The sequence below is a fragment of the Saccopteryx bilineata genome, chromosome 2 (genome assembly GCF_036850765.1).
Source record: "Saccopteryx bilineata isolate mSacBil1 chromosome 2, mSacBil1_pri_phased_curated, whole genome shotgun sequence".
NCBI classification, from domain to species: Eukaryota; Metazoa; Chordata; class Mammalia; order Chiroptera; family Emballonuridae; genus Saccopteryx; species Saccopteryx bilineata.
In genome coordinates, this window is record NC_089491.1 from 281,809,985 (window position 1) to 281,832,181 (window position 22,197).

The following is a 22,197-nucleotide window of genomic DNA, read 5'->3' on the forward strand; positions in this document are numbered from 1 at the left end:
AGGCAGAAGCAGTACGAGGAGGGAGCAGGTATAGAACCAGAAGAGGATGTTTGTACGAGAAGACCCCGGATAGGAGCTATGACTGTCCACCATGCAAGCATTCTGCCTCTGGCTTCTCCATCAGAAACGTATCAGGGAACCAAGAGTGAGTAGACTCACCTCCCACACTCTCCTGCAGACACTACCCATTGAATGAAGCCAACTAGAGGCCAGAGGGCAAGAGAGTCCAACAGGGTGTCCAATAAAGACTAGCCTCCAGGGCACACAGTGATGTGGGGAGACTAGAGGTGGCTCTGGAGGGACAATCCTAAGATACCCAGGCCAGAAAGCCAGTGAGCACTTTGGAGCAAAGTCACACCCTCAGAGGCAGAGGGGAAGGATCAGGCTTTCCTGACAAGGTGTTGTTTAGAGCAAGCTAGATGGAAGAGTTTGCTGACAGAAGGGTATTTAACATCAAAACAGGCTTTCATATAATTGTGTCTCTTGAAGACCCTTCAAAATGGGAAACATATATCCATCTTTATGAGATGATTTGGGCAAAATTGTACTGATGAAAGGAGTGTGGGTGGCTAAGATGACTTTGAAGGGTCCTTGTAACTTGAGGATTCAGTGTTCCAGGAGGAGTGGATGAAAATCAGGGAACAGGATCTCTTGCAAAATATTCCCAACTCTTTGAAATGGAAATGAGGCTATTCCAATTTAGGAATCAAATGAAAGCAAATATTCAGGGTGTTAGCAGGCTGTGCTGCTGCCCGTTTGAAGTGGCAGCTGAAGGAGGGAGGTGTGTTTTTTCCTGGATAAGGCAGGATCCCACTAGGCCTGTTTTCATCCTTACTTAGCACCTGCTGGCTTGGAGTGGTGTCACCCAAGCAATCAGACGGGTGGAGGTGCCAAGAGCCTGCCCTCCGGTGCCTGCCGCCCCTCCCCTCACGCCCCATGACAGCCTGTCCCAATATAGATGGACAGGAGACTGGTTTAAAATGACAGTCTCAGGTTCGCGTAGGAAGAGAAGGCTAATTCAAAGAAACAGCCAGGCAAACTTCCCTTCTCCGTAGGAATAGTAATCTCCCCCTTCGCCATGGCCCACCTGGGAGCCCACTTTGCCTTTCGATCCCGCTGGCAGAAGACCGACGATGAACTCTGTCGACATAGCACGTCCTTTGTCCTTCACAAAGCCATTCGCAATGACTTCTTTCAGAGCTATCTCTACCTGCTGGAAAAAATCCCCCTGGGTAAGTGAGTCAGAGCTGGGAGATAAGGAAGGAGAAATGCCTGATGAGAGGGTGTCAGGCTGTGGGACTTCCGGAGGAGCAGTTAGAACAAGGACACTCTTAGACACGAAGAACCACAGCCATGTCAGAGGGCTTAAACATGTCAGTGACATTCTTTGTGGAGAGTGCGAAGATCAAGTCTGCCTGGCAAGTCGTGTCTCTATTTTGGGACTTCCATGCACTCTCAGGCACAAGATTTGCTTTTCTGGGTGTCGATTAACTGAGTGTCAGGCTTAAGGAGACTCGTTTCTATCTTTTTTTTTTTTTTTTGTATTTTTCCGAAGCTGGAAGCAGGGAGAGACAGACAGACTCCCGCATGCACCCGACCGGGATCCACCCGGCACGCCCACCAGGGGGCAACGCTCTGCCCACCAGGGGGCGATGCTCTGCCCCTCCGGGGCGTCACTCTGCTGTGACCAGAGCCACTCTAGCGCCTGGGGCAGAGGCCAAGGAGCCATCCCCAGCAACCGGGCCATCTTTGCTCCAATGGAGCCTCGGCTGCAGGAGGGGAAGAGAGAGACAGAGAGGAAGGAGAGGGGGAGGGGTGGAGAAGCAGATGGGCACTTCTCCTGTGTGCCCTGGCCGGGAATCGAACCCAGGACTTCTGCACGCCAGGCTGACGCTCTACCACTGAGCCAACCGGCCAGGGCTCATTTCTATTTTAATATTTGTTAGAACATAAAGGTGGGCAAATTAGGTAACTCAAAGATGAGACTATGAATGCAGTAGTATAAGAGTTAAACAGACTAACTGGTAGTACTAGATCAATGTGTCTGTCCTTGTGCGTGTGTGTGCTTATACACTCCACACAATCCTTCCTGGCCGTCCACAGAATGCCAGCAAGTTTAAAAGGAGCAGGTCTTAGTTTGGTCTTTGAATATTAAGAAAATCCTGGGGCAGCAGTGTGTCTCCATTTTCATACTTTCCTCTAGTTTTTGGGGAATTAGGCAACAGGTCAATAACAAGTTTATCTGGTTTGTCTACACTGCTTTTCTTAGCCTCTGTGAAAGTGGTCACTTCAGGGCACTCTTAACAGCACCGAAAGGGAAATAACTTCCAATGAAAGAGGGAAGTAGCCCCCTTTGATTTATATTTTCCCCCGGTGAAAGCAGGAACAGTGTGTATCAGCCCCAGTCTGTTTTCTTAAGCTTGTCTGAAAGCCCCATTGTGCACTGGATGTGGCCAAGGTTTCCAGACGTGAAAGGGTGACATGGTCCTTAGATTCAAGAAACTATATGCTAGCAGCCTGCCAAAGCTTCTTTTTATAAATCCATTTCTGAGGGGATCTTCACTTCTAGGCATACAAAGACTTTCATCTCATATATGTATTTCTTATAAAGGATTTCTCACTGACCCTCACAGCCACACTAGGGGATATATAGGGCAAATACTACTATTTTTTCCTTCTCTACCCCTCCCTCATCTTATTTTTTCAAATGAGGAAAAGAAAATTTACAGAATACAAGATCTCTTCTAGATACCAAAGACTGTGGGGCTCTTTCTGGTAGATCACACTGCCTGTAGATAATTCTCTTAGGACATCAATTTCAATAACTAATGAGGGGTGGATGACAGCCAAATTTTAAAAATTACTAGACAGAAAAGAAACTCATCTCTGAAAGTAATTACAGATGGATTAAGTAGTAAGAATAAAATAATCTTTTCTGAAAATCAGATGAAGATTATTCGAGACAAGAAGAGTCTAGTTGACATTTGGCCTCAATCCTTTCATTTTCTATCTATGGAATAGTCATTTTGATTTTATGTATTTTTGTCTATTGTGAATGTGCTGATGATCTGTCAATGATTTTCAACATAAAAAAACCATTACTATTAAAATAAAACCTTTTGACACAATCTTCCATGAAAGCCCAATGTAAAATACAGGAAAAAGTGAAATTTGTCTGCTTAGGATTGGCGGCAGGGTCCCTTCCTTGCTTTATCCTCTTTGCCTCACCAGTGGCTCCTGGGGCCATTCTGTAGCACCCACAGGGTTCCATTAACACAGATGGAAAACCATTCATTGATTCTAAGCCAAAGATGACTCCATTTTCCTTATTTGGCTTTCCATATATGGGTACTGCTTATTTTCTCTGACCCTATGATTCAGCCCAGTTTCCCCCGAGACTAGTCCCATCTAAAGTATCTCCTTGATTTTAACAATTGAGGGCTATTGTAGTCAGTATAGACTAGACTAGCCTGCAATAATAAATTAACCCTGCAATCTCAATGGCTGAACATATAAAAGTTTATTTTTTACTTTTGATACATCATTCTAACATGCATTATTGGGGAGTGGAGGGGCTAACTTCCACATGGGCATTCAGGGATCCAGGATGAAAAAGGCTCCACCACCTAAAACATCACTAGTCACCAATGCAAGGGAAGATAGCAGCTAAAAGCCCTTAAACATTTTGTCCCCGAAAGACATACATTATATCTCTTTAGAGATTATTGCCCAGAACGAGTCACATGCCCCTGCCTAAAAAGCAAGGATGCTGGGCTACGAGATGGGTACAGGCACATTTGGTCACTAGTAAATGTTCCTGTCACAGAGGAAACCACTGCTTTTTAGAGAAAGAGACACCAGACTTTTTTTCTGTCGATTGAATTCAATTATACTCAGGGCAAGAGATATTTATGAAACTCTGATTGTTCTGAGCACTAGAGGAGATTCAAACATTAATAAGACACAATCTCTGTTCTTCAGGATTTTATAATCTATCTGGTAATAGAGGCAAATCTACAACTAACTTTTGTTAATCCTCGAAAGCTTTGAATTGAGGGTGCAGGGAAGGCAGACTGCGCTCTGTGAATACTCAGACATTCTGCAGCTTTTCCTCTTCTCATGGCTGAAGCTGGAGTCCCTCTAAAGTAGCCAACCCTATGAGCTCCCAATAGTGCAGAAAGGAATCAGCACTTATGTCTCATCCGTCAGCATGACTTGTATCCAGTCCCTTGATTCACTTGCTCAACTCCTGGTTTTTGTCCTGGGAGGTTATGACATATGCTAATAGAATGCATTTACACATGTCAGTTCCCCTATTGGACTCAAGTTCCCACGAGAGCAGAGACTCCTCTACCTTGTCCTCTGCTGTATCTATGTATTTACTGTTTACCATGGTATGCTTTGTATTGCATTCAAGAAACTAAAGGTCTCTGAGCATCCTTTTCCTCAAAACTGCAAGTCTGTTGTAGGATAAAATGCAACTAATTATACATGTGAAGGTAGTCAATGCTCAATTTTTTTTATTGTCCTTCCTCGGAGCCAGGCCTCTTCCAGTCTCCACATCGCCTTCCTTAGAACAGGCAGTAGCAAAGCCAATGAGGAGACCGCAGCAGAAGGAGCTTCAGCAGAATGGATTTTAAGCTTTCCAGTTGGAAATAAATCTCAGTCAGTGGGGGTGTGCCCACCCTAGCTCCACTGGGGTGTTTTAAAGCTGGCTTCCCCTCCTTTTGATGATTTCAAGGCTCCATAGAAGTGAAAATAAAGCCCTTCTTTTAAAAAGGGAGGGAGACTGCATGGCAGGGTCTGCACAGAGTTTGTTGTTTGGGGTGATTATGGGAAGAGCGATGATTAACCAGACTCTCTAATTCCTCTTTCCTTCCTTCCTCCTTACAATGGCCTCTGATAGGCAGCTAGTCTCACACCAGCACATTGTGCAGCAACTTTCAGTCATAGGGACATTTACCGAAATAGCCCTGGCTAAAATCTCTGGTGGAAGGCCTACCCATGCCACTGAACACAACAGGTCTTTAGAAAAAAATGGGAAAGCCTATTACTGTCTCAATGTTTTGCATCTATTACCTCAGCTAATCCTTACAACCCTGTTAGGTGGTGTTGCCATCTCCACTTCGTATCTGGAGGACAGATGCATAGAGCCTTGCCAGAGATCATAGGGGGTAATGATGGTGGTGGTGGTGATGGTGGTGATGGTGATGATGGTGATGATGATGGTGATGGTGATGGTGGTGATGGTGGTGGTGGTGGTGATGGTGGTGGTGGTGGTGATGGTGGTGATGGTGGATGGTGATGATGGCGATGGTGGTGATGGTGATGGTGGTGGAGGTTATGGTGGTAGTGATGGTGATGATGATGGTGATGGTGGTGATGGTGATTGTGGTGATGGTGATGGAGGTGGTAGTGATGATGATGGTGATGGTGATGGTGGTGGTGGTGGTGGTGGTGGTGGTGGTGATGATGATGGTAATGGTGATGGTGATGGTGGTGATGATGGTAATGGTGATGGTGGTGATGGTGATGGTGATGGTAGTGGTGGTGATGGTGGTGATGGTGATGGTGGTGGTGGTGATGGTGGTGGTGGTGATGGTAGTGATGGTGATGGTGATGATGGTGATGGTGGTGATGATGGTAGTGATGGTGGTGATGATGGTGATGGTGGTGGTGGTGGTGATGATGGTGGTGGTGGTGATGGTGGTAGTGGTGATGGTGATGATGGTGATGGTGGTGATGGTGATGTAGTGGTGGTGATGGTGATGGAGGTGGTGGTGATGATGATGGTGATGGTGATGGTGGTGGTGGTGGTGGTAATGATGGTGATGGTGATGGTGGTGATGATGGTGATGGTGGTGGTGGTGATGATGGTGGTGGTGGTGATGGTGGTAGTGGTGATGGTGATGATGGTGATGGTGATGGTGGTGATGGTGATTGTGGTGATGGTGATGGAGGTGGTAGTGATGATGATGGTGATGGTGATGGTGGTGGTGGTGGTGGTGATGATGATGGTAATGGTGATGGTGATGGTGGTGATGATGGTAATGGTGATGGTGATGGTGGTGATGGTGATGGTGATGGTAGTGGTGGTGATGGTGGTGATGGTGATGGTGGTGGTGGTGATGGTGGTGGTGGTGATGGTGGTGATGGTGATAGTGGTGGTAGTGGTGATGCTGGTAATGGTGATGGTGATGATGGTGATGGTGGTGATGATGGTAGTGATGGTGGTGATGATGGTGATGGTGGTGGTGGTGGTAGTGGTGATGGTGATGATGGTGATGGTGATGGTGGTGATGGTGGTGGTGGTGGTGATGGTGGTGGTGGTGGTGATGGTGATGGTGATGATGGCGATGGTGGCGATGATGGTGGTGATGGTGATGGTGGTGGAGGTTATGGTGGTAGTGATGGTGATGATGGTGGTGATGATAGTGATGATGGTGTGATGATGGTGGTGGTGGTGATGGTGATGGTGGTGATGGTGGTAGTGATGGTGGTGATGGTGGTGATGGTGGTGATGGTGGTGGTGGTGGTTGTGGTGATGATGGTGGTGGTGATGGTGATGGTGGTGGTGATGGAGCAGGCTCAGAATCTGGGCATTGTAACCACAGAGTCTGTCTTTTTTAACCAGTTAATCATGCCCCTCCTCCCAATGTAAATGATTAATGTGGGCAGCAATATAATTTTTTCCATATTTTTTGACTTGGAAGGGATATAAAATATAGTCTAGGAAGAGCACTGGCTTTTTTACTGAGATTATAAGGTAGGCAGACCAGTGAATAGGTTCAGACAATCATGCTATACCAACACTTGCTCAGTTGTAGGCTTGTAATGAATGAATTTTCCAAAGCTATTTGTGAACAAATGGGAAGGAGAGTAGAAAAAACACTTATATGACTCTCCAGTTTGTATACCAGTGGTCAAAGCGGCCTGTCTATATACAGCCCAGTTAGAGGTGTTCATGTAAGTTACCCCTCAATAATTCTTCTAGCATTATGCACAGCTTATTTCTGAGTACATAAAAGTCATTGAATATTTTTAGTCAAAAGTTGAGCAAGAGTCTGTTACTCCTGGACATGGGTAAAGTCTTAATCTAGTGTCACATTTAGAATAATAGTCTCATATGGTTTAGGAGAAGGAACAAAGTCTTTGCATTTAAATAGGCATGGTTCAAACATGGCTATAATATTTATATTTATTTCCACATGATATTGAGTAAGTTATCAGAACTCCCTGATTCTCATCACTCATCTGTGGAAGGGTGATTATCACTCCTGTTTTGTAGTATCACTGGGAGGCTGAAAAGAGATAATGTGGAGAGGTGACATGAAAGTGCCCAGCAGAGAACCTGGCATATAGGTGGTGCCCACCGATTGTTGGTCCCCCTTTTCATTGACCCCTTTTTAGAAAAATCAGTCTCTGAGGAGGAAGTTAAGACCAAATTTGTCACCACAATTAAAAGCCAGAGTTAATAAAAAATTGTCCTATAGGACACTTGGAACTTTCAAATGAAACTCAGCAAACAACGGCTGGCAATTTTCAAGTTGATTTCAGCCCCCGCAACTCATGGTCAAGTGATAGGTTTTTCAAATGCTTACTGTTACCTTTACAATGCAAATCCTGCAAGATCCTTTTTTCCTCTTTAGAGAAATGAAGAAACAGATAACTTCCCCTTTTCTTTAGCATGCGTTCAGAGACAGAGAGGGATGAGATACATGTTTGGATTTAGATACACCTGGGTTTGGGTCCCAGGTGCGTCACTCCCTAGCTACTCAGACCTGGGCAATTTACCTAATCTTTTAATGCCTTGTTTTCTTCTGGAGATATACATTTATTTATCTGACACATTCCTTTAGACATATATGCTCAGCATGTGTAGTGCATGTATACGTTTAATCAATTACAGCCGCCACTATTGTTTAATTATTCAGGCATGCCTAATTAGGAGGAGAGATAGTTCATCAAGTGTATGAAAAGCATGAGTTGTGCATACTGTGTCAGCTTTTTCTTATAGCCACTCACTACTTTGTTGAACCTGTGTGTTATTCAAAGTGCAAAACACTAGACATGGATACCGCTGAGTCTGCTTTTCACTCCTCTGATGCACAGCTGCACCAGAAAACATCTCCCATGCCTCCGCCTGCCTTCAGCCTTTTACAGTTGACAGGGGTCAGACACGACATTCAAGCAGAAACAGCTAGGAAGACACTCAGTCAGGTGGGTAGGGGGGTGGTGTGTGATGGGAGCTTGAGGAGATCCGGGATGGAGGAGGAACGTTCCCCCCCTCCCCACCTCTGTTCACCTCATTTGTTGTTGTTGTTGTTTTTCTTTCTTTTTTTCTTTTTTCTTTTCTTTTTCTGAAGCTGGAAACGGGGAGAGACAGTCAGACAGACTCTCGCATGCGCCCGACCGGGATCCACCCGGCACGCCCACCAGGGGCAAAGCTCTGCCCACCAGGGGGCGATGCTCTGCCCCTCCGGGGCGTCGCTCTGCCGCGACCAGAGCCACTCTAGCGCCTGGGGCAGAGGCCAAGGAGCCATCCCCAGCACCCGGGCCATCTTTGCTCCAATGGAGCCTTGGCTGCGGGAGGGGAAGAGAGAGACAGAGAGGAAGGAGGGGGGGGTGGAGAAGCAAATGGGTGCTTCTTCTATGTGCCCTGGCTGGGAATCGAACCCGGGTCCCCCGCACGCCAGGCCGACGCTCTACCGCTGAGCCAACCAGCCAGGGCCTGTTCACCTCATTTGTGTTGAAGCCTGAAAAGAATTTAGGAAACCTGGAACTGGCTCTCAGTTGAAAAGGAAAAAAGCCCTCTGAAACTTTCAAGGTAGGCAGTGCGTTATTTTAGAGATGAGAAATACCAGACACCTACATCACACAGGGAAAAACAGAACCTAGAGGGACTCTCGGGACAGTTCTGACACTTGGCAATGACAACTGTCTAGCATTCTGGCATGCTGCACCTTCAAGTTCCATGAGAAACACTGATAAAGTCCCACTTCCCATCCTTCCCTTGGTAGGTTGGTAAAAAAATAGTTCGGTTTGTTTTAGATTCCACATATATGTAAGATCATATGGTATTTTGTATTTATCTGACTTTCTGACTTATTTCACTTAACATAATGCCCTCAAGGTCCACCACATTGTCTCAAATGTCAGGATTTCCTTCTCTTTTATGGCTGAATAATATTCCACTACACCTAGATACTGTTTCCTCCCTCTCTTCCTTTCCATCTTTTTTTCCTTCCTTCTTTTATTCCTTCCTTCCTCCCTCTCTTCCTTCTTTCCTTCCATTTTTACAATTACTTAATGACTAAATTTGGAAATGCTCAACTGCAAATCTTTTTTTATATACAAGGTGTAACCTTTCATATGGGCATTCCCTAATTGCACTTGATCCACTATTCTGTCTCAAATTCTTTCAAAGTAACTGTCTTAGCCTCACCTACGTACCCTCTGGAGATTCTGAGATCAATTTTCAGTTGACAAATAGGTCTAACGTCTGAAATAAAGTCTGAAATAGCTATATCCAACCATTTTTAAAAAAAGAAATAAAAAAGAAAAGAAGGTACTCAGCCAATATATGCCCTTAGCTATTAACCACATTTTTCTTAGAGATGTCACAAGATCTTTATTCTTACTCAGGACAAATGAACTGGTAGTCCATTTTTCTTTCTGTACCAAGTAAACCATTGGGAGGCTTTCGGAAGTTCAGCTCATAATGTAGTCAAGGAATAAGTACTATATTATATAAAGAACTGAGAGTATCTAGTCTCTGTGTTAGACTACCCCAGGTTTCAGAGAGACACTGCAATCCTATAAGAATAAGCCAATAGATGTATTTCTACACCAGAGGCATGGGCAGATGACTGATTACCTTATCTGAGTCAACGGGCACCAAAGCAAGAGCTATCAGGAAGGGAGAACTTGGGGCTGGCCATGACACCTCATATATCTCTTTAGTGAAATGCTCCTGTCAATTAGGTGAAAATGAGAACTCAAGCCCATAACCATAAAAACTTACCTATTGAGTCTGACTCCTGCTGAGATTGGCATTCATTTGTGGTCTAAATGTTGCTGGCATAATGGACCATTCCCATTTCCAGATTAAGGGTTTTAATAGACTCCACCAACTAGTTGACTTAAGCAGGTGATGATGAGTGTGGCTGTTCTGCTGCTTTGGTTGGAACAATGAGAGTGCTGATCTGTCGCTTGCTTGTGATCTAAGACAGCACTCGACTCTGGGAAGACTCTGTGAACTGTGATTTCCTAGCCTGGTTTTCTGTGACATACAGAGGAACTGGCAACAGGCATGTTATTGAGACGGTGATGCTTGATTTTTGTCATCCCTGTTGAATTTATCAGCATTTATTGAGCCACCTGCTGTTTACACAACACTTTACCAAGTGCTAGGGCAAGGGGATTGGTTAGGTCACCGGTTCCCAATGTTTCTGAACATGCGGATTCTCCTTTTAATGTCGTATTTTCTCAATCAGTAGCTAATTTGTGTATAAAATGGTAAAAATCATCTATATATTTATTAACACTTTTAAAGATTTGTACTTTTAAAATAATAATCTATGTAATAGTTAATAGATGTGAGATATATGATAGTTTTAGTCTCTAGAAAATGATGTACAAGGGAACCAATTCTTAAATCCCCTTCAGCAAATTTATTATCATTCCCAGGCTCCACCATTGGCTCCAATGCCTTCAAGTTGGAAAATACTGATGTAACTGCACAGATGGAACGTATTACAATGGAACATTGAAATATAAGTGATGTTTATTAGATTTTTAACTTTTAGAATCAGAATTTGGGACTATGTAATTGTTGTTCAATTTAGAGCCAAGTAGTACACTAGTCCAATATCACAATCTTGGTGTTACCTGCAGAAAGATGTTCCTAGTTAAGGTTAAAGAAATTCTTTTTTCTTATATTTCTTCTACTCAAAATTATGTCATATTTTGGTTTACTTCATATCCTGATTATAACATTTTGTACTGTTGCATATTTTGCTTGGAGCTCTCAATTGTTTTTTTTATTTTTGGTGGTTGAGATTAAAAATAAAACTTATTTAGGATATCACTAATATCTCCTTTCTTCTTACATACTCTTTCTATTGTCCAGAGTCTAATTCATTCTACTTTTGAAGCCTACATTTTCTGTTGCAATATAAACTTATTTTTTTCTAGATCTGATAAGTATCTGTGATTTGGGGATTTCTTTCCATTGGACTCTGGGGTTAATTTCATCATTTTAGTTAGTACATACTTCTTTTGATTTTAACCTTCATTGGGCTGAAATACAGCTTCAAGGAACTTCTGAGGAATGAATTCATGGGAGGTAAATATTCTTTCATATTTCACTAGGGATTAAATTTTTGCTTAAAATGATTTTTTCCCCAGAATATTAGTGGCACTGTTCCATTATTTTTCAGTGTTTCTGATGAGATTTGTGTTATAAACCTGATTCTAATCCTTTGAACATGGGGTGCCAGCTAAATTTGAATTTAAGATAATCAACTAATAAGTTTTTAGTATAAGTATGCCCCACGCAATGTGTGATATATATATATTTTTTCTGTATTTTTCTGAAGCCGGAAACGAGGAAAGACAGTCAGACAGACTCCCACATGCGCCCAACTGGGATCCAAACGGCACGCCCACCAGGGGGCGACGCTCTGCCCACCAGGGGGCGATGCTCTGCCCCTCCGGGGCATCGCTCTGTTGTGACCAGAGCCACTCTAGCACCTGGGGCAGAGGCCGAGGAGCCATCCCCAGCGTCCGGGCCATCTTTGCTCCAGTGGAGCTTCGGCTGCGGGAGGGGAAGAGAGAAACAGAGAGGAAGGAGAGGGGTAGGGGTGGAGAAGCAGATGGGTGCTTCTCCTGTGTGCCCTGGCCGGGAATCGAACCCAGGACTTCTGCACGCCAGGCCGATGCTCTACCACTGAGCCAACCAGCCAGGGCCACAATGTGTGATATTTTGAGCATGCTTATACAATAAATTATTCATTGTTTATCTGAAATTCAAAACTAATGTTGTGTCCTGTATTTTTATTTGCTAAATCTGGCAACCCTACCCTCAAGTCAACCACTATTTTTCCTTAAATATCATTAGAATCTTCTTATTACTCTTTGTGTTTTGAAATTTCCTAGGGATATAAATATATATAACTTTTACTTTATTATTATTTTATTTTATTTTATTTTTTTAATTTTTATTTATTTATTTTTTACAGAGACATAGAGTGAGTCAGAGAGAGGGATAGACAGGGACAGACAGACAGGAATGGAGAGATGAGAAACATCAATCATTAGTTTTTCATTGGGCGTTGCAACACCTTAGTTGTTCATTGATTGCTTTCTCATATGTGCCTTGACCGCGGGCCTTCAGCAGACCAAGTAACCCCTTGCTGGAGCCAGTGACCTTGGGTTCAAGCTTGTGGGCTTTTCCTCAAACCAGATGAGCCCGCATTCAAGCTGGCGACCTGGGGGTCTCGAACCCGGGTCCTCTGCATCCCAGTCCGATGCTCTATCCACTGCACCACCGTCTGGTCAGGCTATTATTTTATTTTTAATCCATGCTGCTCCGTACTTGTTGGACTTTATAATCTCTTTCAGCTCTAAGAAATTTTCTTATATTATTTCTTTAATAAATTTCTTCCCTCCATTTTCTCTGCTTTTAAGAAACCTAATCAACTTGATGTTGAGTCTCCTGAATTAAGTCTTTACAGCTCTAATCTGTTAACTTCTGTTTTCCATATCTTTCTTTGTGTTTACGTTCTGATAAATGTACTCAATATTATATTCCAAAGTTTCTATAATCAAAACTAATTTCTAAGAAGTCTTTGTTATTCTTTAAATTATCACTTTAATGGCATCTTATCTTTGGTTTATGGATACACCAGGTTTCATATCTTTCTAAGTATATATGAGTCTTCTCTTTAGTTTTGGTTTAAATTCTCACCCATTTCCTGAATTATTTCTATTTCCATTGGGCTCAATTCTACCTTTTTCTTTCAGGCTGCCATTTTACCCCATATGTTTTTGGAAATCATTATTTATTCATAGTTAAGAATAAAGGATAAGGTCTGTTATATACTTCTCTGAACAGAAAGGATGAGAGGCTTTACATGCCCAGGTAGATCTTACCAGGCTGATGAGTGTGAGCAGGTGAAGTGCTTGGAGTCCACTATATGCCAAAATGAGTGGTGTTCTAGGATCTCAACACTAACTAGTCTAATTATCTTTAGGAAATTAATTAAAAAAATTTTTTTTGGTCACTACAAAGGTGTTTTTTGTTTTTTTTTAATGTGCCTTGACCACGGGCCTTCAGCAGACCAAGTAACCCCTTGCCTGAGCCAGTTTTTCTTTTTTTTAGAGAAGACATATTCCCACTCCCCACCCCCAGGATTATAGTTGTGTGCCTGTTGCTTTTGGAAGACTGCATTTGTTGTCCCCTCACTGGTTGATATGTGGACTGATTTTTAAATAACTCTTATTTCCTTTTGCATCTATCCTGGGCTGCAAGTTCTTTAGCTTGTTCCATGTGCTATTTGTCTTCTAGAAATCTGTTGAAATCATGAGTCCATCAGTGGGCTCCTCTCATTTTATTCATTGTAAAGGTAGAGTTTATTAAAATAATTCTTGGGGAGTATTGGGATGGAGGGAAGACAAATGCATGTGTTTAGCCTATGGTCTTGAACCAGAATCCAATCAATTTCTATCATTTCCTCCTGAATGTGCTCTAATGAAAATTTTTTTTTTCAGAGACAGTGAGAGAGTCAGAGAGAGGGACAGATAGGGATAGACAGACAGGAATGGAGAGAGATGAGAAGCATCAATCATCAGATTTTCGTTGCGACACCTTAGTTGTTCATTGATTGCTTTCTCATATGTGCCTTGACCGTGGGCCTTCAGTAGACCTAGTAACCCCTTGCTCAAGCCAGTGACCTTGGGTCCAAGCTGGTGAGCTTTTGCTCAAACCAGATGAGCCCGCGCTCAAGCTGGTGACCTCAGGGTCTCAAACCTGGGTCCTCCGCATCCCATTCCGACACTCTATCCACTGTGCCACCGCCTGGTCAGGCTAATGAAAATATTTTTTATCTGCAATGGTTCATTTTGGTTTATAAAACACACTTAAATTCATACTCATTTACCCTTCAGAAGTTGGAACACACATTTTTCTAAAAATAAATGTCTTAGAATAGTATCTTGTATGGTTTTTGAAATAATGAAATGACATAGTACATCATGGTACAATGTTCTTAGCCCACTACTTGGTACAGAATAGTTGCTCAGTAAATATTATATCTTTATTTTATTTTGAGATGATAGAGCTCAAGCACATTTTCTATAATGTTGGTACAGAAAAGTATTTGGGTATGAGTTTCTTGAAAAAGAGACAAAAAAAAAAAAAAAAAAAAAAAGAGCTAGCCCTAATCTACCTTGTGATTAGAAGTAAGGACTAATAATTAGATTCTCAAAAAGCATTTGGAGCTCAAAGATAAAACTCACTATGAAACTTGTGACATTCTATATTCTATTGTAGCAAACACTATTCAACTTTTTTAGTACAGTAATAAGCTATAGTTTTATTAAACTATAGGATATTAAATCATGAAAAATGCCACATGATTATGATTTATGTATAGATACCAGAAGTTCAGAGGGGTTAAGAAGTTTTCCCAAGGTTACACAGCAAGTAAGTCACTGAGCCAAACTCAGACCCAGGTCTTCTGATTTCAAACCAATGCCTGTTTCTCCACAGTACAAATTGGCAGTCTTCTAAGAGGTAATCAGTGTGTGATAAGATTGTGTATGTTCTGTCATACAAATATTAATATTAATAATATTTCATTTGCAGTGAAATTGTATGCTTTAACAAGTGCAGTCATCAATGGTGAGATGCAGTTCTATGCCAGAGCTAAACTTTTCTACCAAGAAGTACCAGCTACAGAAGAGGGGATGATGGGAAATTTCATTGAACTGTCCAACCCAGATATCCACGCCTCTCGGGAGTTTCTTAGGAAATTTGCTGGGGTGAGTTGTCCAACTGAAGCTTGATGAGGAGGCAGAGTTCTTGTAAACACTGAGCTTGCATGCATCTGTGTGGTTACTTCAGTTGTATGAAAGATGTATGGCACAGTCAAGAGTTCAGGCTGAAAACCTGCTTCAAAGTGTTCAGAAGAGATGAGTGACATCAAACCACTGGTTTATCCCACTTGGCATTTCACCCTCCAGGGTACCATCTAATCGCTCATACTTCAGGGGAAGGTGAACTAGCAGTGCTAATATTACAATTTGGGGTGAAGATGACATCTCTTTCAGAGTCTCACAGATAAACAGTTGACAGCTAGGTGATAGATGAGAGATCTTGCCATTTGGGATCTTGGGGTGATTTATTGATTTCCTCTAATAAATATTTGATGTGTTAAGGGAAGGCATACTTATGTTTGGTTTAAAAATGATAAGTACAGTAGAATATATTATTTTATACATAGTTCAGACATTGCCTTGAAAGAACGTGATCCCTTTGCAGTCTGGTGTCCACTTCCTTATTTCCATGTCATATGGAGACAGTATAGAGTAGGGGCCAAAATCTTGGGCGCTAGAGTCATTATGGTTTCTCATTGTATAAGCAACTGTGGGCTTGTCACTTTCAAGCTCTAAGTCTCAGTTTTCTTACTTCTCAGTAGGGCATTACCATAGAACCAGCCTCAATGGATATGTGATGATCCAATGAGATCATATGTGCCAAGTACTTGCTCTAGTGCACGTAATTATTACCCTGAAAATCTAGTTGATTGCTGCTACTAACAATAACAGGCTTTCATAAAACACATTTACTATATTTTAAGGAGCGTCCTTTAGTTGTTAGGACATTAAAGCTACCATCGGTCCTCCAGACGATGGAAAGTCTGGAGAGATTTTGTCCCATTCATTATGAAGTTGTTTGTTTGGAATTTGGAGCCAATTTCACGCTGATAAAGGAGACATTGCAAATATTGGGGTTAGGCTGTCAGCCCACTTAGAAAGATAACATGAAGAATGTCCGTAACATGGAGGTGAGACTGACTTCACAGCTAACCTCCCTAGAGCAGCAGGGGTCTCACTAGGGAAGACAGGACGGGGACGGAGGACCAGCTGGGGCCGCGGCGGCGTCTGGATGTCACTGCAGCCCTGAGGACTAGGGAGCTGGGGATGAGGGCCAATGCTGCCTGAATGTCAGGGTCATTCGGAGGACTTCTACGTCAGCGTCACTGACTGATGCCACTGTGTGCTTTCTCTGAGACAGTCAGCCACTTTGCTAAGCACCTTAGAAGCCTCTCTCATTCACTCTTTACCACAATGCTAGGAGATAAGTACTATTATTCTCTTTGTTTTTACAGTTGTGGAAACTGAGGCTTAGAGAGGTTCAGTTGTCATGGTTACACAGCTGGTAAGAGACAGAGCTAGAACATAAGCCCAGACAGGTCTGTCTGACACCAGACACCCTGCCCTTAACCATGACACATTTTTTCCATTTGTCTCATGAAGCAAAAAAAAAAAAAAAAAAAAAAAAAATCCCTGCTTTTTAATTTTTTTTTTTTTTTTTTATGAACCACAGACCTCAGCTCTCCTCCGGTCTGACCGAGAGCAATGCCTCCTGCTTGCCCGGTGGTGAGGCTGACTTTGATCCCAGTGCATTTCAGAGGCTTAGTTAGTAATCCAGCCATCTTGTCACTCCATGCAGAATGCCAGGCTGACCACAGGGATGCTGGTCAGACAGGGCCCGTCCACACGCCCACGGACCTGGGAAAGGAAACGGCCTGGTGCTTGCATATTTATGTTGGAAAAAGCGAGCTGCTCTTTTCAATTAGGAGGCGTCTTTCTTAGCAGACGAGACTCATTGTGGAGCTGTGACCTCTAAGTACAAACATGGCCTTTCTTAAAGAATGATATTTTGGTACTTTGACCTTAATAATCTGCTAAATGAGTATCCAGGTCAAGATACGAGGGGGAAGGGACTATGAGGATCTGACATAATTTATTCTTGTGTCAACCAGGAAAAGGCAGATAGTTTAAAGTTTGGCTTTCCTTTCAACACTTAGTGACATGGGACAGTGGGAAAAAGTGTTTAAACTGTTGCAAATGTGTTTACTTTAGCAAATAAATGATATCAAGATGATGTCTATGGCGTAGCTGATAACTTTCAGTTTTAGCTTTCTTGGGGAAGGTGGGGGTAGCAATTTGTAACAAGTCAGCAGTATTTGATGGTATTTCTCTTTTGTCATTTCTCAGAGATAGCATGACTGAAAACTCTGGTCTAACTTGTTATATATCCCTCATGGATTTTATACGGTGGCCTTGAGCACCTTGTTTTAGTTTTTTTTTTATTTTTATTTTTTTATTCATTTTAGAGAGGAGAGAGAAAGGAAGAGAGAGAGAGACAGAGAGGGAGAGAGAGACAGAGAGAGAAGGTGGGGAGGAGCTGAAAGCATCAACTCCCATATGTGCCTTGACCAGGCAAGCCCAGGGTTTCGAACCGGCGACCTCAGCATTTCCAGGTCGACGCTTTATCCACTGAGCCACCACAGGTCGGCCCACCTTGTTTTAGTTTTAAGCTCCACTGGATGAACTTGAAATAATGTTCTTCCAAACAAAATAGATGGGCAGAATCTAAATGAAAATGGAACTCCTAAGAGTATTTTACTATTGTATATGAATCCATATGGATAAGGATAGCATAATAAATGAAAATGAAAGTAACAAAACCTCTTGTTTTCAAGTCACACGTTGTATACAGTTCTGGTCACGTCTGTGGAAGGGCATCAGGTCTCAATACAATCACAGCTCCAGACATTCATGGTGCCCCAGGGGCGGCAATGCATCTCTGAGACCCATTTCTAAATATCCCTTCTCAGAGGAGCTGCGTGAGGGTGAGAGACAGAGGGAGGGTGTGGTGCCAGCATGTGGGCGGTGGTGCAACCACATGGAGGGGAAGGAGATAGAGAAAACCAGGCTGCAGTGGCAGGAGGCAAGGGGCACACTGGATTCCAGAGAAAGGCACCTTTTTCTATCTGTAAATAACCATCATTTCAAGAATAACTGCAGTCAAATATCACATGTCTAAACTGGTAAAAATACAAACCAGAGCAGGAGAATTTTTTAGGGAGTTTTATTTGAAACACTTCCCTTCTCTGGGTCTCAGTTTCTCTGCTTAAAGAAGTAGCAAGATTAGAAAAAAAAAAAACGATTTAAAAACTCTAGGGTTGTGCTGAGATCCTTTGAGGGCTTATCAGGAGAATGACAGGGAGGCTGAGTATGTGACCACCTCCCTCACTTTACCTTGAGACGCTTCAGATTTATTTGTTCATTGAGAAGAAGGAACTCAGCTATTAGAATCCTCTTGCAAGCCTCGGCACACTTCTCTGAGGTCTCTCTGCTTTACTGTTCTGTGGTTCTGCTTCGAAAACCACTTGCTACAACAACGTGAGCAACATGATCAACAATGGCTTTAGTGTAAGTAATGATAAGAAATATTTGTAATGATAATCTCTAGTTGAGCACACAAATTTCTAATGGTCATCTTCAGTAGCTTACAGTAATTTCTCTGTTCTTCCCTCATCTTGTTTATGGTAAGAGTTTACATAGAAGACACTTCTTCCACAGCCTTCCCAACATAAGCCTTTAGCATAGCCCTTTTTCTGAATGAGTTTAGTTTAAGCTATAATATACAAATGAGGGAGGTAGCATAGTATAAGTAGGGATGGCAAACAAATGGCCCATGTATTACCATGTTCCCTTCCCATACTCAAGGCAGACATCACTAATCAATCATCAGCTTTTTTCTTGCTGAGTGTGAACAAAGCCTTAGAAATACTTTCAACACAGGATTAGACAGACACTCCCTTGGAAATCAGAGTTGGGACTTGAGGTGACAACCGTAGGGATGAACTGGCTTTGGAGATATAGCTCCCTGTTCAGATTTAAACTCTACCATGAACTGTATAGCATTGGAAATCAAAGTTTCCTCACCTCCAAACTGGGGGATAATCATTATCTTGTGGAAATGTTGTGGTTATTCTAGTTGTTACTGATGCACAGAGCTTGCTAAGTGTAAGCACTCAATAGAATCATGGATGTTACCATTCCATTTGGAAAGCAGCTATGATCACTTCCCCTTTCCTTACTCGTTGAACCTTTGTTGCTGTGAGGACAGGCTTCCGGGTGGATGGAGGAGCACGTCTCTGATCTTTTCTTCTGCTCTAATTCCACCCTTTGATCCTTAGCTGAATGTTTTTGCTCCTTTTTTTTTTTTAATCCTTAGTTCCTGAGAAATCAAGAGTAGGCTCTCTCCTTAAGATCTCCACTGGCAACTTCAAGTATCTTGTTATTGCAATTTCTAGGCCAAAATCTATTCAACAGCCATCCCACTTATGAACAAATAAATGAGATCAGTGGAACCTCTGAGAGATGGGTGGACATCTCAGAGACCCAGCTGGCCACGTATACGTGCGCATTTGTGTATGTTACTTTATAGAAGCAAGTCTGGGAAAGCTCCCATTGGTTGGTTCCCCTCCCTTCACCATCTGGCTCTCCATCCTTCACCCTCAGTTAATTTAATGTGCAGACGTACTTTGAAGTCAATAGGGGGTTTTGTGCCCAGTGAATCATGCAGTTTCTGGTATAAGAGCAGAAAACAATTTTTAGCATGAAAAGACACAGGAGACTTTGCTGCAACCACCTCTTAGCCACCCAAATGTGCTGCGTGCTACCAGGGCCGGGTTTGAAGTAAAACTCCGACCTGAGAACGAGACAGCATTCCTTCAGCTCAGGGCCCAAAATTTGCCATCCAGTCCGAGAGAACGGGATCATTCAGAGCCCCCAATATCAGTTTTGAAAAAACAAAACTTTTAATTATACCACCATGAATTGAAATGTGTTCATTGAATGAATTCTAAAAGTACTTTAAAACTCAGAAAAGGTCCTCACTGCTTTGCTTTTTAAAATAAAGTAATAAGCTATAGTGTAGGTCCCTTTAGCAATGGGTTTGACCCAAATTTACAGTTAACAAACTATCTATTTTCATAGGGCTTTTAATGGTCCATTTCTTCAAGAAAATTATCAAGTATTTAAACCTAAGACATGACATTTTAAAATCCTATTTTGAAATTCTTTTAAAGACCTATATTTGGGTAAAATAAAGAAAGTGAAAACTAGAAATGTTTAGGTACTTTTTGAAAAAGGTAACTGACAGTTCTATGACTTGATTGTGGCAGAATGTTCCTGTACACATTTGCCCACTCATTGAACAATACTCTTAAAATAGTGCATCTTATTATATGAAATTGACTTAAATAAAGTTGACCTGAAGAGGTCATTGGAGTATCCAAAACTCTGAGTTGGCGTCTGTACCTTTGTGCAGGGGCCTGGGAGAGCTGGAACGGACTGTGCCTTGGATTGCGGCTCTGGGATAGGAAGGGTCAGCAAGCATGTTTTGTTGCCAGTTTTCAACAGCGTGGAGCTGGTGGACATGATGGAGTCATTCCTCCTTGAAGCCCAGAACTACCTGCAGGTCAAAGGGGACAAGGTAAAAAGCTACCACTGCTACAGCCTGCAGGAATTCACACCCCTGCTGGGGGGATACGATGTCATCTGGATTCAGTGGGTCTCTGGTTAGTCCTGCATGGCCTTGCTCCTGTCCTTCTCCCCTTCCCACAAAGACAAGACAACACTGGGCTAGTGTGAGGGTATGCAGAGAGGAAGCGGGATATAAAAGGAGACTCAGCTGTAGTTGCACCTAAAGCAGTTAGCTAGCCTTAGTTACCACGGGGACTCTTAAAAAGCTTCGGTCCTCTGATTTCTAACCTAATATACTCTGTATAAGCCTGACAATTCCTATCCTTAGAGATGCAGCGCCTTGGACCAATCTAAATCCTAGAAGAAACCTAAATCCTTGAAAAACTTTAAAAAATTGGGAAAAAAAAGTTTATTCCCGCTTATTGGCAAAACTAGATTTTCTTAAGATTTAAATCTGCAAGAAATGAGAGAGACAAGAGCAAATTAGATTTTGGTGTGTGTGTGTGTGAGAGAGAGACACACACACACACACACACACACACACACAAATGAGTGATAGAGTTGGGTTGTGTGGAGGGTGGTGGTATGGAGGGGACCCACGGGATTAGACAATAGTTTATCTCCTGCCCATGAGGTAGCTAGATGAGGTGGTACAATATTTTATAGACAGGGCACTGAGCCCCCTCAAAGAGGATAACTGTCCTCTTATCTAAATTCTTAAAGCCTTCTACAATGAAATCCATCCAGGTTGCTAAAAACTTCATGAACAGATGAACAAGTGGTCTTCTGGATCTCTCCTCCTCCCCTTCTTTCCCACCCACCTTTCCCCATCTCTCTGGCCTCCTCTGCAGGGTACCTGACTGATAAAGATCTCCTTGCATTTCTTTCCCGGTGCCGAGACGGCCTGAAAGAACACGGTGTCATCATCCTGAAGGACAACGTGGCTCGGGAGGGCTGCCTCTTCGATCTCGCTGACAGCAGTGTGACCCGGGACATGGACATCCTCCAGAGCCTCATCAGGAAGAGTGGGCTGGCGGTGCTGGGCCAGGAGCAGCAGGCCGGCTTCCCGGAGCAATGTGTCCCCGTGTGGATGTTCGCCCTGCGCCGCCGTGGGCACCCCTGACCGGCGGGGGGCAGGGGGCTGGTTGCACCGGGGCACTCCCCTCCGAAGTGCACCTTGTGGGTCACGGAGGGATGGAGAGAAGGGGTGCACTGCATGTCTGCAAGGAACCGATGGCGCCGTCTGTACAGTTTCCACTAATTATAGAAATACATGCAAACACTCTGGATTTTCCCAAAGCTAAATAGAGCAAAAGGTCAGTGTAAAGCCAGAAGCCACGGCCAGGGCCACTATCACAGCAGCCTTCTGGCCTATGCAGGTTCGCATTGGATTCGGACAGACGGTAAAGAAACAATGGAGCCAAAAACTGATAGGCCATTTTCTTTAATTCTAGCTTGCACCCGGTGGGCAAGTAAAAATACACAGTGGGCTCCAAAACCCAGTCACATTCAGTGCTCACAAAGCCACTGACTTATCCGAGTTTCCTAGAATCAAAGGTTTCTAGCTCACCAGCCTTATTCTCCTCAGTTCCCCATCTCCTTCCTTATCCCAGATACAAACTCTGCACA

At 43.0% G+C, this 22,197-nt stretch overlaps 1 protein-coding gene across 1 annotated transcript; it reads left to right on the plus strand.

Annotated features, from left to right (window-relative positions):
• The first annotated feature begins 976 nt into the window (after positions 1-976).
• On the plus strand, positions 977-21,889 carry NTMT2 (N-terminal Xaa-Pro-Lys N-methyltransferase 2). The gene is made up of 4 exons (XM_066255109.1): positions 977-1,232; positions 14,870-15,045; positions 20,414-20,663; positions 21,420-21,889. The coding sequence occupies exons 1-4, from the start codon at positions 1,079-1,081 to the stop codon at positions 21,689-21,691; spliced, it is 852 nt and encodes a 283-aa protein (XP_066111206.1). The 5' UTR covers positions 977-1,078; the 3' UTR covers positions 21,692-21,889.
• Positions 21,890-22,197: the final 308 nt, after the last annotated feature.

What these genes read in the sequence shown, in the direction of transcription:
- NTMT2 (XM_066255109.1), top strand. Translation starts at nt 1,079, where the DNA reads ATGGCCCACCTGGGAGCCCACTTTGCCTTTCGATCCCGCTGGCAGAAG. An exon ending in GCTGGAAAAAATCCCCCTGG is followed by an intron (nt 1,233 to 14,869) that starts GTAAGTGAGTCA and finishes TTTCATTTGCAG; the next exon opens with TGAAATTGTATGCTTTAACA. An exon ending in CTGGATTCAGTGGGTCTCTG is followed by an intron (nt 20,664 to 21,419) that starts GTTAGTCCTGCA and finishes CCTCCTCTGCAG; the next exon opens with GGTACCTGACTGATAAAGAT.